The sequence below is a fragment of the Silurus meridionalis genome, chromosome 6 (genome assembly GCF_014805685.1).
Source record: "Silurus meridionalis isolate SWU-2019-XX chromosome 6, ASM1480568v1, whole genome shotgun sequence".
Taxonomy (NCBI): Eukaryota; Metazoa; Chordata; class Actinopteri; order Siluriformes; family Siluridae; genus Silurus; species Silurus meridionalis.
In genome coordinates, this window is record NC_060889.1 from 30888011 (window position 1) to 30905863 (window position 17853).

General features: G+C 40.6%; 1 protein-coding gene and 1 long non-coding RNA gene across 2 annotated transcripts; both read right to left on the minus strand.

Moving 5' to 3' along the window:
• Window positions 1-29: 29 nt before the first annotated feature.
• LOC124387990 lies at window positions 30-1572 on the minus strand. Its single transcript, XR_006926303.1, has 3 exons — window positions 1466-1572; window positions 651-762; window positions 30-444 (listed from the first exon to the last, which is right to left on the minus strand). It is a non-coding gene; the product is annotated as an uncharacterized LOC124387990 (long non-coding RNA).
• Window positions 1573-16188: 14616 nt separating this feature from the next.
• Window positions 16189-17376, minus strand: LOC124387981 (C-C motif chemokine 3-like). The gene is made up of 3 exons (XM_046852611.1): window positions 17233-17376; window positions 16770-16881; window positions 16189-16563 (listed from the first exon to the last, which is right to left on the minus strand). Exons 1-3 carry the CDS (start codon window positions 17300-17302, stop codon window positions 16452-16454), a joined length of 294 nt encoding a protein of 97 aa, XP_046708567.1. The 5' UTR covers window positions 17303-17376; the 3' UTR covers window positions 16189-16451.
• Between the last annotated feature and the right edge of the window lie 477 nt (window positions 17377-17853).

Below are 17853 nucleotides of genomic sequence, written 5' to 3' on the forward strand. Positions count from 1 at the left end.
TATATATATATATATTATATAGACGTCCACTTACACAACCTTTACTGTGTCTACATTAATACACAGAAATAAACAATACACAATAACATCTTATAATACAGTCATTATTTATTCACATTAATTCTTTTACAGGTTTATGTTGAACATAATCAAAGTCTTTAACTGTATTGTGTCTGATTAGAAAATTCACATTACTTATAGAATGAAGAAAAAGAAGGAATGGTAGCAGGAAGTACTATTGAGAAGATTTACTAGATGTAATAGATTCTTTCTGCTCAAAAATCATAAAAAGTTATTTTGTATGAATATGCATTACTCATTTTATAAATGATTTAAACACTCAATTCAAATTTGTTCAGGATCTCGTCGATTTTTTTCATGTGGTTCTGCACCCACTCGTGTTCAGGATCTACACACACCTGACGCTTGTTCATCAGGGTAAAGCTGCAGATTAGAGAGAAGATGTACATCAGTGTAGAACTGCAATAAAATCAGAAAATCTCACACACACACACTCCAAACCTCCACCATTATATACAGTTATATTATATTACACACAATTATACAATAATAATGCACATGAAAATGATCACTTTTTATTATTATTCATTACAATGAATTAAAAGAACAATGAGGAGGTGAAAACTTACACGACTCCAGGTTTTGAACAGTGACGGTCTGTTACTTTATACCCTGTAATGACTCTGATAGGGATTGGATTATTGTGGTAACTGAAGCAGCATGAGTCTGGTACATTTACACCTGTAAAAAAACATTTCCACATTCAGTTCTGTGATTAAATGTTCAATAATAAGATATGAAACACTTTTATATTCAGTATAAAATGCAGGTCTGATGTATCTGTTGCTGTAGTTCATGTTTATACTGAATTAATCCGCTCGTTCTCATACGTGTCTAAAGCAGAAACATCTTAGAAACGTGTAACGGGAAGTGGTAGCTCAGTGGTTAAGGCATTGGGCTTTGGATCAGAAGATTACAGGTTCAAATCCCCCTGCCACTGCTGGGCCCTTGAGCACAGCCCTAAAACCCTCCCCTGCTCAGTTGTAAGTCGCTCTGGATAATTGTCTGTAATTTTTGATATGGTGATGTTTTTTCTAAAAATATTTTTTTTATGTGAAAAGGATGGAAGAAGTCACCAGTGTCAGCACTGTTTTTTTTTTTTGTTTTTGTTTTTTTAAATGGAAGAAAACATCAAATATTATAATGCTAAAATAATGCTGTGGTTTAGATAAAATAAAAAATCTTGGGAAAATAATCAACTTCAGACTGTAACAGTAACTTGTCTTCATCACACTGCTTCATCACTCAGTATTTTACTGTAAACACTGAATATTTTTATAACCTGTTACTGCTGCTATTATTACTACAGCAAATACTATTAATAATAATAATAATAATAATAATAATAATAATAATAATCATTACAAAAGTAAAGTTTTCTTACTCTGGGCCGTTGTAAAAGACTGAAGGCAGGTGAGAACCAGCAGAACAAGCAGTAGACCTCGAGAAATCATGACTGATGATGGTGATGATGGTGATGTTGATGATGGTCACAATGTGAACAGAATGATATTAATGCAGATTCCGTTCAGTTTATATAGCTGTTTCAGGAGTGTGTGTGTGTGTGTGTGTGTGTGTGTGTGTGTGTGTGTGTGTGTGTGTGTGATAGAAAGTTCCACTTTGAGTAAGAGATCAAATATATCACAGGAAGCTTATCTGCAGGTCTCATCTAAAATTAGAAAGACCTGAAAGTTTAATCAAAATGATCTCACACAACATCTACACACACCACTGCCAATGTCTATTTATTACAGATAAATGATGTTGAGGTGCAGCGATGGTGACTTTTGACATTAACTAAAGTTCAAATCCATCCTTAAAGCTCCTGTGTTACTCCGGAGAACCAGAAGGAAACACAGACATGAGGATCTCTTGAATAAGAGCTGCACCACACCACCATCAACAAACCTGAGTGAACGTGTGAGAGTGAGGGGATGACAGCATACAAATATCCCAGTTCACCAAACACTCCATATCCATGATCCTCCAGATCTGCTCCTTTACCTCACAAACACCTACTGACTAAAGACTCCACTACATACATATGTTTTCAGCCTCGACTTAAACACTGAGACTGTGTCTGAGTCACGAACACTAATTGGAAGGTTGTTCCATAACTGTGGTGTTTATAAGAAAAATATCTGCCCCTGCTGTAGTCTTCATTATTTGAAGGGTACCAACAAATAGCCTGCACCTTAAGAAATGAGATGTTCAGGGTTCTAGTGTTTATTTCATCAACCAAGTTCCATGTCATCAGATTACGGTGAGCCAGACACAACAATTTCCTGTAGTTCTTTGGGACCATCAACCACCTCTTTTATGTGAGTGTCCTGCATCCGTCGATACTGCTTGTCTCTAAAAATAGCAATAAACGGGTAAGAGAGAACAATGTTTGTCTGGATTTGCTGACCATCAATTACTTTCTTCATTAATAAGATTTACTTTCTAAGAGTTTCAACTCATGTTTGCTCGAGTAGGAAATCGTTGAGGGAATTCCCCGGGTGGGGGTGGGGTGTTATGGGAGGGTCAAGACCAGGTCTTGGAAAGCGACCTTATTTGGTCCTAAGCTGTCGTTTGCACCTCCTACACAAACACTTGTACTAAATATGTATCTTCTGATACGTTATTATGTATCTAATGGAGCCAGCTGATGATGTCATCTCATTTGTGCTTGAGCAAAAAAGAAAAATTAATTATGCAATTATGAAACCCTGCCTGTGAGACTGAGTGACAACATTCACCCGTTACATCATGTTTTACACTCTAGATAAGTGGCATCTTTAGAACTTACATTTGGCTAAAGTACCAAGAGAGTTAGGATGGGAATTTCTCAGGGAAAACCATGGAGAAACGAAGAGATAATCTGGCCGTGAGTGTGTGCTGGTGGCTTCCTTAAATCAGAGACCAATCCCAAAAACATGATAGCAAATTATAAAATTATTGACAAATACAGCTATGGAAAGCAGGAAAGCTATGGAATCAGGGGGGCAAAATTTTGGCTCTTACAAAGATCCCCAGCCTATAGATTACACGACAACCTACCAAGCCAAGATCATACCTGAGGCTGATCATTGGGCCTCACATGACCTGTTTATGCCTGAGGCCAACAGAGGAGGCCTCCTCAAGACCATGCCTGAGGTCAACCTTCCCTGAATAGATCCCTCAAGAGTGATGTGTAAAGAGTGATCACAAAGACTTCTAATTCAGGGTCATAAAGTGACCAACCATGTAGTGCTTCAGTTTTAATCCAGTGAGGCTGCCTTCCAAACACAGCTGACTAGGAGGCCTCTGAAGCCAAGCTTCTGCAAGAGGCTGATGGCACTAGCTGGAGGGAGTTCACAGGTTTATATAATGCTTAAAGATTTAGTTTATAAACTTAATAAACTTCTAAAACATTATTGTTTCTATAATAACATTTCAGTGGGGATTTAAAACAGATCGACATTGTAAGAACATTCTCAGGTTCTCAGCAGAGCCTGAATGGCTAATTCACAGGAACCACAATGTATTTCCTGATTGGTTGCCAGGTGTTAAATAATTCTGTAGAACAGCAGCTCTGACTGTAGTGCAGGTTTATACTGAATTAATGTGCTCGTTCTGATAAATTTATACAGCAACATCTTGGTGCTGGGACTCAAAATCCAACCTTCCAATCAGAAGGCCAAGTTATAATCACTGGAAGATCATGAACAGACCATTGTGACGTGTACTTTGCGCACCAATCGGAGACTTGCAGCAAGATGTTGGACTGCACCTCAGCAGTATGGAATAGCGACGAGCAGGTACTGAACTCGTAATCACAATACTCTGGGAAAATCTGGGAAAAACACTGATACCATCGGGGAATGTCATAAATGCCTCTGGCTTCACCTATGCTTTTACTGTGGTCAAGAAGGTCATCGTTCCACCACCTGCCCCATGAAACCAAATTCTTGTAACACTTAATTGGGCCTGAGCCAGTGCCCTTCCAGTCTTTTATTTACAACAAGTTCAATGTTCTGACCAAACTTTCTCACCCCTCATAGATTCAGGGTCTGCAGTCAACCCAGTCCACTGCCGGGTAGTGGAGGACTTCAAGGTCCCTCTCGTTCCCTGTGCCATGCCATTAAAAATCACTGCAGTGGACATTTGCCCAATAGGTGATGGCCACATCACTCATCAAACTGTTCCAGTAACCTTACTAGTGAGACTATTTCATGTGGAAACACTTGATTACAGTATTGTTTATCATCTCCTTCCCTACAAAACGAATTTCTGTGGCTCCAGGAACAGGATCCAGTGATATCGGGTGCCAGAAATAATTATGTCAATGGTCCTCAGACTGCATTAAAAAAAATATTTAGAATCTGGTTATTGTGCCCTGCCACTCTACCTACATCGCAAGCCCAGAGTCCAAGCATCGGTTCATGTTTCTAAAGAACATGATGACCTGAGGGAGAATAAAGAAAGGACCATGATACTACACCCTTAATGACCATGGGATTGCAGCATCGAATTGCAAATATGGCGCCCACTTGTGTCGGGGATCAGCACTAGAAATCAAGGCCATGGATGAATTCACAGAGGAGGTGCAGGATTTTTCTTTGTGGAAAGGATGGACGTGGGCTGAGGTGCTGTATAAACTCAATTACTGTCCGATATCCTTATGTGGCAGTCACATAGTTGGGCGGAGGAGTCGGAATGAAGGGCATTTCACTTTCCTGAATTAGTGGCTCTATAAAGGAAGTCGTAGGTGTCTTTTTAAAGTGTGTTTTCCATGATTACTGGTGACGTCCCTAGATACCAGGTGTCCCCTTGACCCCTTGCTCACGCTTGATTGTGTGGTTTGGGTTTTAAGGGTGGTTTGGTTTCTTTTTTAGTGTGAACTGTGTAATCCTGCCATTATCGAGGTCAATTGAGAGCCATTGTAGTGGGTTATCTGTGGGTCACCAAAGTGCTGGCGGTGTTGCATTTTTGTACCGGCGTGGGATGCATGTCTTGGCCATATAGTGCTGTGGCTAACGGATTACCGGATTAGCTAAGGAGCCGAATGCTATCATTTTAACAAACTACACGTGTTATATATTTCCATTAGTGTGTCTGTTTTAGTGTTCAACACTCTGATAATCAGCTGGGAGGTGGCCTGATAAACTGCTGCCATATATTTTCGCTTTTCAGAGGGGTTGCAAGATCCGGATGAATACCGTATTTTTCGGACTATAAGCCGCTACTTTTTTCTCACGTTTTGAACCCCGCGGCTTAAACAACGAAGCGGCTAATATATGGATTTTTCCAGGGTTTTTCCCGGTTTCACAAACTTCAAGCCAAAACTGAGCGACATAACATTAGACCAATGAAATTTCCGAACGGAAAGGAAATAACGCACCTCACCTGTGTTCTGAGCTGCACGGCATGGACTTCCACCGGTGGCGCACGACGATGACAAAAGATAAACTCCCCAGAAAAATACAGTGGTACCTTGACCTACGAGTTTAATTAGTTCTGTGGACGAGCTCGTATCTCAATTTGCTCGCACATCAATTCAGTTTTCCATATTGAAAATACTTAAAATGGCATTAATCCGTTCCAACCCTCAAAATGACACCCCGTTTTTATGTTTAATATATTTCTAAATAACAAATCTTGTATAAAAACATAATAGAAAGAGTATGTAAAGATATAATAAGGTTTTATTCAGTATATTTTCCTAAAAGATGAGACGACTTGAGCTAACGAAAACGCCAGTGGGGTGTGTGTGTGTGTGTGGAGGGGAGGGAGAGGCGATAAGCGGATGCGGAAGCAAAACTGTTTTTTTACTGTTTTTTTCTACTCCCGTACACTACGTATCCCTAAACTTTACAAGTTTTACCTTTTCTTCTTTGCTTATCTTAATTTTTGTCACAATCTTCGCTTTCTGGCTTCCCTTCGCCATCTAGCAGCGGCGTCTCGAGCTCGTACCTCAATTTTCTGCTCGCGTAACAAAGCAAAAAAAATCGACAGAGTGACTGCTCGTACCTCGGAAAACTCATACATTAATGCACTCGTAGGTCAAGGTACCACTGTAGTTGTGAAAGGAAGGAGGAAGACAGTGACTAATGACTTTCTTGGTCGGCTACTGTTTAGATACAAGCCGTTGTAACGTGTTGAGTCTGGATGAAGGGAGAGCTTGCTAACTCCAGTTGCAACAGAAATCATATAAGCACAGACAGGTTTCCAAAACTCGTGCTTTTTTATTTTTCTTGGCAACAGCATTATGCGTTAGTTAAAGAAACTTAGAAATAAGCATCAGAAAAGAATAAGGACATGATCCTCAGTCTTACACACACGCAGTAATACCAGAAGAATGCAGTGACATGCGATTCCCAAAATACCGCTATGCTCCTAATAGAAGCGTTGCATTTAGTGTTTTTCGTTAAAGCCTGTGTTAAGTTCATAAGTTTCAGTGTAGACACTGTCTTATAGACAGGTGCGGCTTATTTATATAAATCTTTGTCAAATTCAGTGGGTGCGGCTTATATATGGGTGCGCTTTATAGCCCGGAAATTATGGTACTCAACAGTCATCAGAGTGCTAAGAGGTCACGTGTTTCTTTGTGAGGCGTATTAAATGGGACTGATTGTTTTTATTAATTTGTTTGCATTTTCATTCATTGTGCTTTCCTGGCCATCATTGTGCATTTGTATTTTGTTTCTGTTGTGGTGTGGTTTATTGTGTGTGTGTGTGTGTGTGTGTGTGTGTGTGTGTGTGTGTGTGTGTGTGTGTGTGTGTGTGAGAGTAGGTAAATTGACAATACTGTGGTTTACTTCTTGTCCAGGGTCTGGGTGACCAGTTCTAGTGTGAGTGACAAGTTCCTTTCTGCTTGGTGTTGTTTTCCTTCGGTTTGCAGTGTCCAACAGGTGGGGGTGTTGTGTCGTATAAGTGCATGTGTGTTTGCTTTGGATAGGAGATCTATAGAGTGAGGTCCCCATCCCTGGAGTTTTAGCAGGCTTGGGTGTTGGTATATGTTGATTTTATTGGTTATTAATAAAGTGGTGTCATTTACCTTCTGTCTCATGTCCCGAGCTTAGCTGTAGTCAAACCTGGGTGCCATAAATATTTCTTTATAAAGGGTGATGCCTGGTAAATGAGCCCCAGGGGTGGCGTAGTCAGTTTCCATTAGCAAGGTTCTTAAATAATTTTTTTTAATCTACTAGTAATTTTCTATTTGCTCTGAATGTCCCAATCTTTGGGAACAAGTTGTACCTCCTAGCACTTCACTTGGTACCTTTTGCCCTCGAACAGATCAGGGAGGCACATTATTTTACAAAACTGGAAAGCACCTAGAACTTGGTAAGGATTAAACAAGGTGATGAATAGAAAACTGCATTCCATTATGAGTACTGGATCATGCCATTTGGCCTCACCAATGCGCCAGTGGTGTTCCACTCATTCATGAATGAAATTTTCCCGAGACCTGCTGACCTCTGTGGTGTATTTTGGCAGACTCTGTGTTCTGACCTCAATTTCTGAACATGCTGGAGTATGTGGGGAAAAAGTCATGCTACGATGGATATTTACCAAATGAAGCCTTCTTTCATGAATCAGCAAACAAACAAACACACACACACATACCTGCACTAGAAATTCACATTTCTGGGCTTTGTTTAGTCTTTGCACCCATTAGAGTGAACTCTGTGAATATTTGAATGCTGATGTAATGGAGCCTGCTGAAGACATCATCTCATTTGCAAAAAAATGTAAATAATCATGAAAAGAAAAACGCTGTGAGTCACAACGTTTACACATTACATCATTTTTTTACACTCTCATTTTTGTTTCTGTAATAACAGTTACAGTGGATCCACATTTTAGATTCTTCCTCATGTTCTCAGAACAGTTTGAATGGTTGAGTCACAGAAACCATGATGTATTTCAAGATCACAGTGTCAGAAGGGATTTGTATTTCAGGAAGCACCACTTGTGGGCACCACTGCTCAGGAGCAGAATCACATGTACTGTAGGTGATGTAAATTCAGTCTGTTTGTAGTGAGGCAGTAAATATGACTCATGCAAATCACTAATATGTCGATTATTTCAGATGCCAAAAATCCTATTTTTGTGGTAGGGGCTGTTTTCTAAACTCTTATTTTGCATTATGATTCCACACACTTCTGTTTGATTCTTTCTAAAATTTTATTAACTCTGATACTGATTCTGATTTTGATTCTGATTCTCACAACGATGGCAATGTGTGTCTGACATTTACTGTATTAACCAGATCCCCTTTATACAGAGTCACTGATCCCTCATTTATCACAACCTTCTGATCAGAAATCCAACCTCTGAGTAACTACTTCCTGGTTGTGAAGGGGGGATGGGGAGGTGATGTGTTTCAGATGGACATCATTTATTATTTTTTTGACTCTCAAATGAAGCTTGAATGAATCCCCCTAAACACAACATGTGACTTTATATATGTGATTTATTTTATATATATTATATAGACGTCCACTTACACAACCTTTACTGTGTCTACATTAATACACAGAAATAAACAATACACAATAACATCTTATAATACAGTGATTATTTATTGATTTTAATACTTTTACAGGTTTTTATTGAATATAATCAAAGTCTTTTATTGTATTGGTGTCTGATTAGAAAACTCACATTAATTATAGAATGAAGAAAAAGAAGGATTTGTAGCAGAAAGTACTATTGAGAGATTTACTAGATTTTGCAAGTTGTACTATATATATATATATATATATATATATATATATATATATATATATATACATATATATATACAGTGAGGAAAATAAATATTTGAACACCCTGCTATTTTGCAAGTTCTCCCACTTAGAAATCATGTAGGGGTCTGAAATTGTCATCGTAGGTGCATGTCCACTGTGAGAGACGTAATCTAAAAAACAAAACAAAAAAAATCACAATGTATGAATTTTAAACTATTTATTTGTATGATACAGCTGCAAATAAGTATTTGAACACCTGTCTATCAGCTAGAATTCTGACCTGTTAGTCTGCCTTCAAAATGTCCACCTCCACTACATTTATTATCCCAAATTAGATGCACCTGTTTGAGGTCGTTAGTTGCATAAAGACACCTGTCCACCCCATACAATCAGTAAGAATCCAACTATTAACATGGCCAAGACCAAAGAGCTGTCCAAAGACACTAGAGACAAAATTGTACACCTCCACAAGGCTGGAAAGGGCTACAGGGAAATTGCCAAGCAGCTTGGTGAAATAGGAGGTGGTAGCTCAGTGGTTAAGGCATTGGGCTTTGGATCAGAAGATCACAGGTTCAAATCCCACCACCAAGCTGCCACTGCTTGGCCCTTGAGCAAAGCCCTAAAAAAACATCCTCTGCTCAGTTGTAAGTCGAGGGCGTCTGCCAAATGCCGCAAATGTAAATGTAAATGAAAAAAGGTCCACTGTTGGAGCAATCATTAGAAAATAGAAGAAGCTAAACATGACTGTCAATCTCCCTCGGACTGGGGCTCCATGCAATATCTCACCTCGTGGGGTCTCAATGATCCTAAGGAAGGTGATAAATCAGCCCAGAACTACACGGTAGGAGCTGGTCAATGACCTGAAAAGAGCTGGGACCACTGTTTCCAAGGTTACTGTTGCTAATACACTAAGACGTCATGGTTTGAAATCATGTATGGCACGGAAGGCTCCCCTGCTTAAACCAGCACAAGTCCAGGCACGTCTTAAGTTTGCCAATGACCATTCGGATGATCCAGAGGAGTCATGGGAGAAAGTCATGTGGTCAGATGAGACCAAAATAGAACTTTTGGGTCATAATTCCACTAAACGTGTTTGGAGGAAGAAGAATGATGAGTACCATCCCAAGAACACCATCCCTGCCATGGGTGTGGTAGCATCATGCTTTGGGCATGTTTTTCTGCACATGGGACAGGGCGACTGCACTGTATTAAGGAGAGGATGACCAGGGCCACGTATTGTGAGATTTTGGGGAACAACCTTGTAAGAATTACAGATTGCCTCAACCCAGATTTCACCCCACGCTATATCAAATTAAGCTCATCCGCAAAACGGCTTACATTTCACAAAAGTATTTATGTAGTTTGACATAGAATTTCAGTTGTATCAATCCTAATCATAGTCTTGATTGAATCTGTCTGGAAGAGACAGCAAGTCTTCAAGGACCATTTCTAACCAAAAGGTGTCTGAGACTATGATTATCATTTAAACAATACCCTATCCTGTCCTGCTGGGGGGCCGGCACCAGCAAAGGTGTCAACAACAGAGACCTCCGCCTCGATCACCCAGCCAGTTGTTTCCTCATGCATGTCCTATGTCTAATTTACATTTAAAGGATACTCTGGTCTATACTTCAAAGGGAAGAACGATATAAACTATCTGGGCAGAGTTTGCTCGGGGTTCTTTCTGACTCCGATGAACCCAAAGTGCTTCGTGTATTTTGTCACTGCTACGCTGTTATAAACTTCTTCATTACGATCTTCGTTGTCCTCTTCATTTTTTCTTACAACCTCCTTCCCTCAGTTAGAGCATTGAAGATGGGTCGAGGCTGGGTCTTCCAACATTAGATTAGATTAGATTAGATTCAACTTTATTGTCATTACACATGTACAAGTACAATGCAACGAAATGCAGTTTGGGTCTAACCAGAGTGCAATAACAGCAAGTGCAGGATATATAGATTTAACATGTATTTACAGTGAAATAAAATAAAGACTATAAACAGTAATTACCCACATGACCAGCTTACCCACATGACAATGAGCCGAAGCACACAGCCAGGATAACCAAGGAGTGGCTCTGTAAGAAGCATATCAAGGTTCTGGCATGGCCTAGCCAGTCTCCAGACCTAAACCCAATAGAGAATATTTGGAGGGAGCTCAAACTCCATGTTTCTTAGCGACAGGCCAGAAACCTGACTGATCTAGAGTAGATCTGTGTGGAGTAGTGGGCCAAAATCCCTCCTGCAATGTGTGCAAACCTGGTGAAAAACTACAGGAACCTCTGACCTCTGTACTTGCAAACAAAGGCTACTGTACCAAATATTAACATTGACTTTCTCAGGTGTTCAAATACTTATTTGCAGCTGTATCATACAAATAAATAGTTTAAAAATCATATATTGTGATTTCTGGATTTTTTTTTTAGATTATGTCTCTCACAGTGGACATGCACCTACGATGACAATTTGAGACCCCTCCATGATTTGTGTGTATGCAAAGTCGAAAAATAAATCAGATAAATCATCCTGGGCTCAATTTTTGATTTAATATATAATGTAAAAAAGATTCTTCCTGCTGAACTACAGAAAAAGTGAATTCTGTATGAATTACTCATTGGAGAGAGGAGTTGGAGATGAAATGGAGGTGGAGATAAGACCAGGGGTGCTGAGAGATGGGAAGCGGCACCAGCTTACCCACGGGCAGGTAAAGTGGGACCTTGGACATGGCGCAGGTGGCACACCCCTGAACGAAACAGGTGATTTTCTTAGTCATTCCGGGTCACCATTATCGCGTCTGGATGAGCTGGACCTTAGGGCTGCTTCGCCCCGGGGAGCAGGTCGATGCAGCAGTCCCATGGCCGGTGTGGGGGAAGACGAGTGGCCGCCTTTGCACAGAACACGTCCCTGAACGCCTGATATTCCTCGAGGATCTCCACCTGGGTTGCAGTTGTCGCTTCCTCTACTCGAGTGGTGCCCACTGTGGCTCTGGTGATCCTGGACGGAAGCCGGGAGAGGCAGTGTTCCTTGCATTCTTTTTTGCCCGGGTGGCCCGTACCCAGCTCCTCGTGGACGGGTGGAGATTTGGAGGGGTGCCTGAGCAGGTTGATGCAGCAGTCCCATGGCCAGTGTGGGGGAAGACGAGTGGCCGCCTTTGCACAGAACATGTCCCTGAACGCCTGATATTCCTCGGGATCTCCACCTGCTGCAGTTGTCGCCTCTACTCGAGTGGTGCCCACTGTGGCTCTGGTGATCCTGGACGAAAGCTGGGAGAGGCAGTGTTCCTTGCATTGGGGACTCCACTCCAGGATGTCAAAAGGGTTTCCAGGAGCACCATGGGGCATGTTGTTGCAGCCAGTGTCTCCCCAGGATCACGCTGACCGTAGAGTCTTCAAGCACCATGAACCGCATCTCTTCCTGGTGGGATAATCCGACTCGCAGCGTCACAAACAGTGCACAATACTTCACCCAGCCCCGGCCCAGTGGACCTCCCTGGATGGTCTGGACGGTTAAGTCCTGGGAGCCCCTCTCTCGGGGGAGCTGCTAGCGGTCGAGGCAGGCCTGAGAGATGAAGTTACCTGCGGAGCCGGAGTCACACTAAGCCCGCACTGAGATGGAGCGAGCAGGGGTTAGTAGCGTCACAGTGAGCTTAGACAATGGAGAAATCTCCGAGGGGAACTTTACGGTACTCACCCGCAATACAGGCATTTACCGGCGGCCAGGAGGCTGTTCCTCTCCCTCCGGGACAGCCTTTATGAGCCCAGTTGCATCGGCTTGGTGTCGGAGGCCAACTGGGTTCCTGGTTGGGTTACCGAGAGCGATGGTGTTTGCTGGAGTGGTGTGGGATGGCACGCCGCCAAACGTTGAGAGAGCCCAAAGGATTTCTGGATAAATTTCTCCAGCCCCACCGTGTCGTCATGGATGGCCATAGCCTGTTTAATGTCCGGAGCCAAACCCAGCCGATACACGCCGAGAAGCGCCGTCTCGTTCCAGCCACTAGATGCCGCCAGGGTGCGGAAACAGAGGCTGTATTCCATGATGTTATCGTTCCCTGACGCAAGCTGAGCAGCTGGTCGGCCGTTGTAAGGACCCTGGAAGCGGCGCTGAAGCGTAAGCGTTTTCCACGGGGCTGGCGGCGTCCCACAGCGATTGCGCTCACGCCAGCGCCCTTCCAGAAAGAAGGTAGGAAAACGCTGCGGCTGCATCTCGCTTGGTGCAGACAGTGTGAACATGGAAAACAATAGGAGACAAAGTGTGTGTGTGTGTGTGTGTGTGTGTGTGTGTGTGTGTGTGTGAATGAGTGGCTTATTTGAGTGCGTGGGAATGGAAGTCAGGTGTGACGGATTAGTAATCAGGCGAGGAGCTCCGTGCGGGCTCCCTGACAAGAACAATGAGGAGGTGAAAACTTACATGACTCCAGATTTTGTACACCGATGGTCTGTTACTTTACACTCTGTAATGATTCTGATAGGGATTGGATGTCTCTGGTATCTGAAAACGCATGAGTCTGCTACATGTTGGTCTGTAAGAAAACATTTTCACATTTAGTTCTGTAATTAAGTTATATTTAATAATATAATATATTTAATTAATATAATAATATAATTAAGATATTAAACACTTTTATATTCAGTATAAAATGCAGGTCTGATGTATCTGTTGCTGTAGTTCGTGTTTATATGAGAATGAGATCCATGTCATTGTACAGTGTGGAGATTTGTGTGTGATCATTTTGATCTGGAATTGAAGCTAAATTTGAGAAGGTTGTCGAGATTTTATGGCATTGTTGAGGAATCTATGTGTACATGTCTGTCTGGGTTAAAACTAATATAGGTCATGAGTTTGTCTATGAAAAAAAGAAGATTGGTTCAGCCTGTGTGGTATAACAGGAAAATAGAGAAGGGGCATCTTCAGAACTTACTTTTGGCTAAAGTACCATGAGAGGTAGATTGGAAATATTTTAGGGAAAAACATGGAGAACTGAAGAGATAATCTAGCCGTCAGCATGTGCTAGAGACGTCCTAAAATACTCCACTGTGTGAGAGAATCGAGATGACCTGGAAGAGTGCCCACCAATATGGCCACCAATCTGGAAGCGGAGCTCTCGACCTGGAAGATCCTGACAGGTTGTCAGCGATGGAGACTGGAGGACCTGAATGCAGGATGAAACATTTGTTGGGTGAAGGCAGTTCATAATGAAGGAAGTGAATAAAGTAAAAATATGGGCAAGAGCAAAAACACAGTCCAAAAACAGTCCTTATTCAATTCCAGGATCAGGACCAGAATCAGAAACATGATGAGTCAGGAACAGGTGTGGTGGCAAGAGTAATCACAGGGAGAAGAATCCGGTGAGAAAATCTTGGCAGGAGTAAAAGTCTGTCCTTAATTACCAAGTGGTGCGTGAATAACGGCAAGATGGCCGCCGAACCAGAAGCAGGCTTTGTGAACCCAGAAGGTTCTGACACAGGTAATGTGTAATAACTCTGCCCTGTGTCTTATTACACACAGACAAAATGTAAAAGCTGCAACTTTGTTTATGTTGAACACTATTTATCTATTACACACACTAAAAAATATGATATCAAGGCCATGGATGAATACATCAAGGAGGCAGCGGGTTTTATTTGTTCCTCCAAATCACCAGCTGCAGCAGGATTTATCTTTGTGGAAAGGAAGGACGGTGGGCTGATAAAATCTATCACTGTTCGATATCCTTATACACTTCCCTTAGTAACTTTTGCCCTCAAATAGATCTACAACTTGATAAGGATTAAACATGGAGATGAATGGAAACTGAATTCCACACCAGGAGGGGACACTATAAGTACTGGATCATGCCGTTTGACCTCACCAGTGTACTGGATGAATGGAAACTGAATTCCACACCAGGAGGGGACACTATAAGTACTGGATCATGCCGTTTGACTCAACAGTGGTGTTCCAGTCATTTATGAATGAAATATTTGAAAACCCTCTGAACTCGTGTCATAGTAAATGTCGATAACATCTTAATATATTCGATGATCTATGAACTTAACCACAACATCAGATGATAGTCAAGGTAGAGAAATGTGAATTTCATTAAGAATCCATCACATTTCTAGGATTTATTATCAGTTGACTGGGGGTGGAGCTGGACCGTTGTAAGCTGACAGTACCGGCCACACCTTTAAATGTAGAGGAACTACAAAGATTTTTTTGGTTTTGCAAACTTTTATAATTGCTTGATCAGGAACTACAATGCTGTGGTGGCCTTAATCACAGCCCTACTACATGGAAACCAAAAACTGAGCAGATGCTCAGAAGTTGTTCGATAATCTGAAATGGCAGTTTACTATGTCCCCCATCCTGCAACATCCGGACCCCGATGTCTGATTTGCCATGGTGGTGGATGCTTCTAATGTCATGATTTCATCTGTGATAGAAAAAGATGAAAAATAGAACAACTTTTGTAAATCAGATTCAAAACACTGATGCTTGCCTACAAGGCCTACAAGGCCATCTTACCTCAGACACCTCATTACATCTTACACTGCACCACACTGTCTGAGATCCTCCAGCACTGCTTGACTGGTACCACCTTCTCTCAGAATGAGAGGTAAGTATACTTCAAGGCTCTTCTCTGTTCTGGCACCAAGGTGGTGGAATGAAGTTCCCAAAGATGTCCGTACAGCAGAGTCCCTGACTATCTTCAAGCGACGACTGTAGACCTACCTCTTCCTGAAACACTTAAATGAGTACTTTCCAAGTTTGCTTTGTAGAATTCAAGAGTTACACACATGTAGGTGATGTAAATTCATTCTGTTTGTAGTGAATCAGTAAATATGACTTAAGCAGCTCACTAATGTTTTGATTATTTTAGATCCCAAATAATTGAAGACGACATTTTTCTGTTTTTGGGGCTGTTTTATAAACTCTTATTCTAAATTATGATTCCATACAATTCTGTTTGATTCTTTCTAAAATTCCTTTAACTCTGATTCTGATTCTCACATCGATGATTGTGTGTTTGACATTTACTGTATTAACCAGATTCCCTTTATACAGAGTCACTGATCTCTCATTTATCACAACCTTCTGATCAGAAATCCAACCACTGACTTACTACTTCCTGGTTGTGAAGGGGGGATGGTGGGGAACTGATCTGTGTTTCAGATTGACATCATTTATTATTGTATTGACTCTCAAATGAAGCTTGAATGAATCCTCCTAAACACCACATGTGACTTTATATATGTGATTTATTTTATATATATTATATAGACGTCCACTTACACAACCTTTACTGTGTCTACATTAATACACAGAAATAAACAATACACAATAACATCTTATAATACAGTCATTATTTATTCATTTTAATTCTTTTACAGGTTTTTATTTAACATAATCAAAGTCGTTAACTGTATTGTGTCTGATTAGAAAACTCACATTACTTATAGAATAAAGGAAAAGAGGAAAAAGAAGGGATGGTAGCAGGAAGTACTATTGAGAAGATTTACTAGATGTATTATATATATATAGTCGAAGTATAAATCATATAAATGATCCTGGGCTCAATTTATGATTTAATATATAATGTAAAAAAGATTCTTCCTGCTGAACTACAGAAAAAGTGAATTCTGTATTAATATGAATTACTCATTAGAGAGACGCTTTAAACACTCGATTCAATTTCGTTCAGTATCTGGTCAATTTTTTCCATGTGTTTCTGCACCCACTTGACTTCAGGATCTACACACACCTGACGGCTGCTCTTCAGAGTAAAGCTGCAGATTAGAGAGAAGATGTACATCAGTGTAGAACTGCAATAAAATCAGAAAATCTCACACACACACACTCCAAACCTCCACCATTATATACAGTTATATTATATTACACACAATTATACAATAATAATGCACATGAAAATGATCACTTTTTATTATTATTCATTACAATCAATTAAAAGAACAATGAGGAGGTGAAAACTTACATGACTCCAGGTTTTGTACACTGACGGTCTGTTACTTTATACCCTGTAATGACTCTGATAGGGATTGGAGTTCTCTGGTAACTGAAACAGCATGTTGCTGGTCCAATTGAGTCTGTAAGAAAACATTTCCACATTCAGTTCTGTGATTAAATGTTCAATAATAAGATATGAAACACTTTTATATTCAGTATAAAATGCAGGTCTGATGTATCTGTTGCTGTAGTTCATGTTTATACTGAATTAATGCGCTCGTTCTGATACGTGTCTAAAGCAGAAACATATTAGAAACGTGTAATTGTTGATATGGTGGTCTTCATCACACTGATCCATTACTCAGAATTTTACTGTAAACACTGAATATTTTTATAACCTGTTACTGCTGCTATTATTACTACAGCAAATACTATTAATAATAATAATAATTATTATTATTATTATATTTACAAAAGTAAAGTTTTCTTACTCTCAGCCATTGTAAAAGACTGAAGGCAGGTGAGAACCAGCAGAACCAGCAGGAGACCACGAGAGATCATGACTGATGATGATGATGATGGTAATGATGGTGATGGTGGTGATGGTCAGGTTGTGAACAGAATGATACTAATGCAGAGATCCAGTTCAGTTTATATAGCTGTTTCAGGAGTGTGTGTGTGTGTGTGTGTGTGTGTGTGTGTGTGTGTGTGTGTGATAGAAAGTTCCACTTTGAGTAAGAGTTCAAATATATCACAGGAAGCTCATCTGCAGGTCTCATCTAAAATTAAAAATAACTGAAAGTTTAATCAAAATGATCTCAGACAACATCTACACACATCACTGCCAATTTCCAGCCAATAATTCAATTCAATTCATTTATTTTTTGTATAGTGCTTTTAACAATGGACATTGTCTCAAAGCAGCATTAATTGCCATAAGAAAGAAACCTTGAGAGGATCCAGACTCATCCTCATCTGGGTGGCACCGAATGTCTATTTATTACAGATAAACGATGTTGAGGTGCAGTGATGGTGATCAGATGCAAACTGTAGTCCTGAATCAGTGTAGCAGACCACTGACATTAACTATAGTCCAAATCCATCCTGTGTTA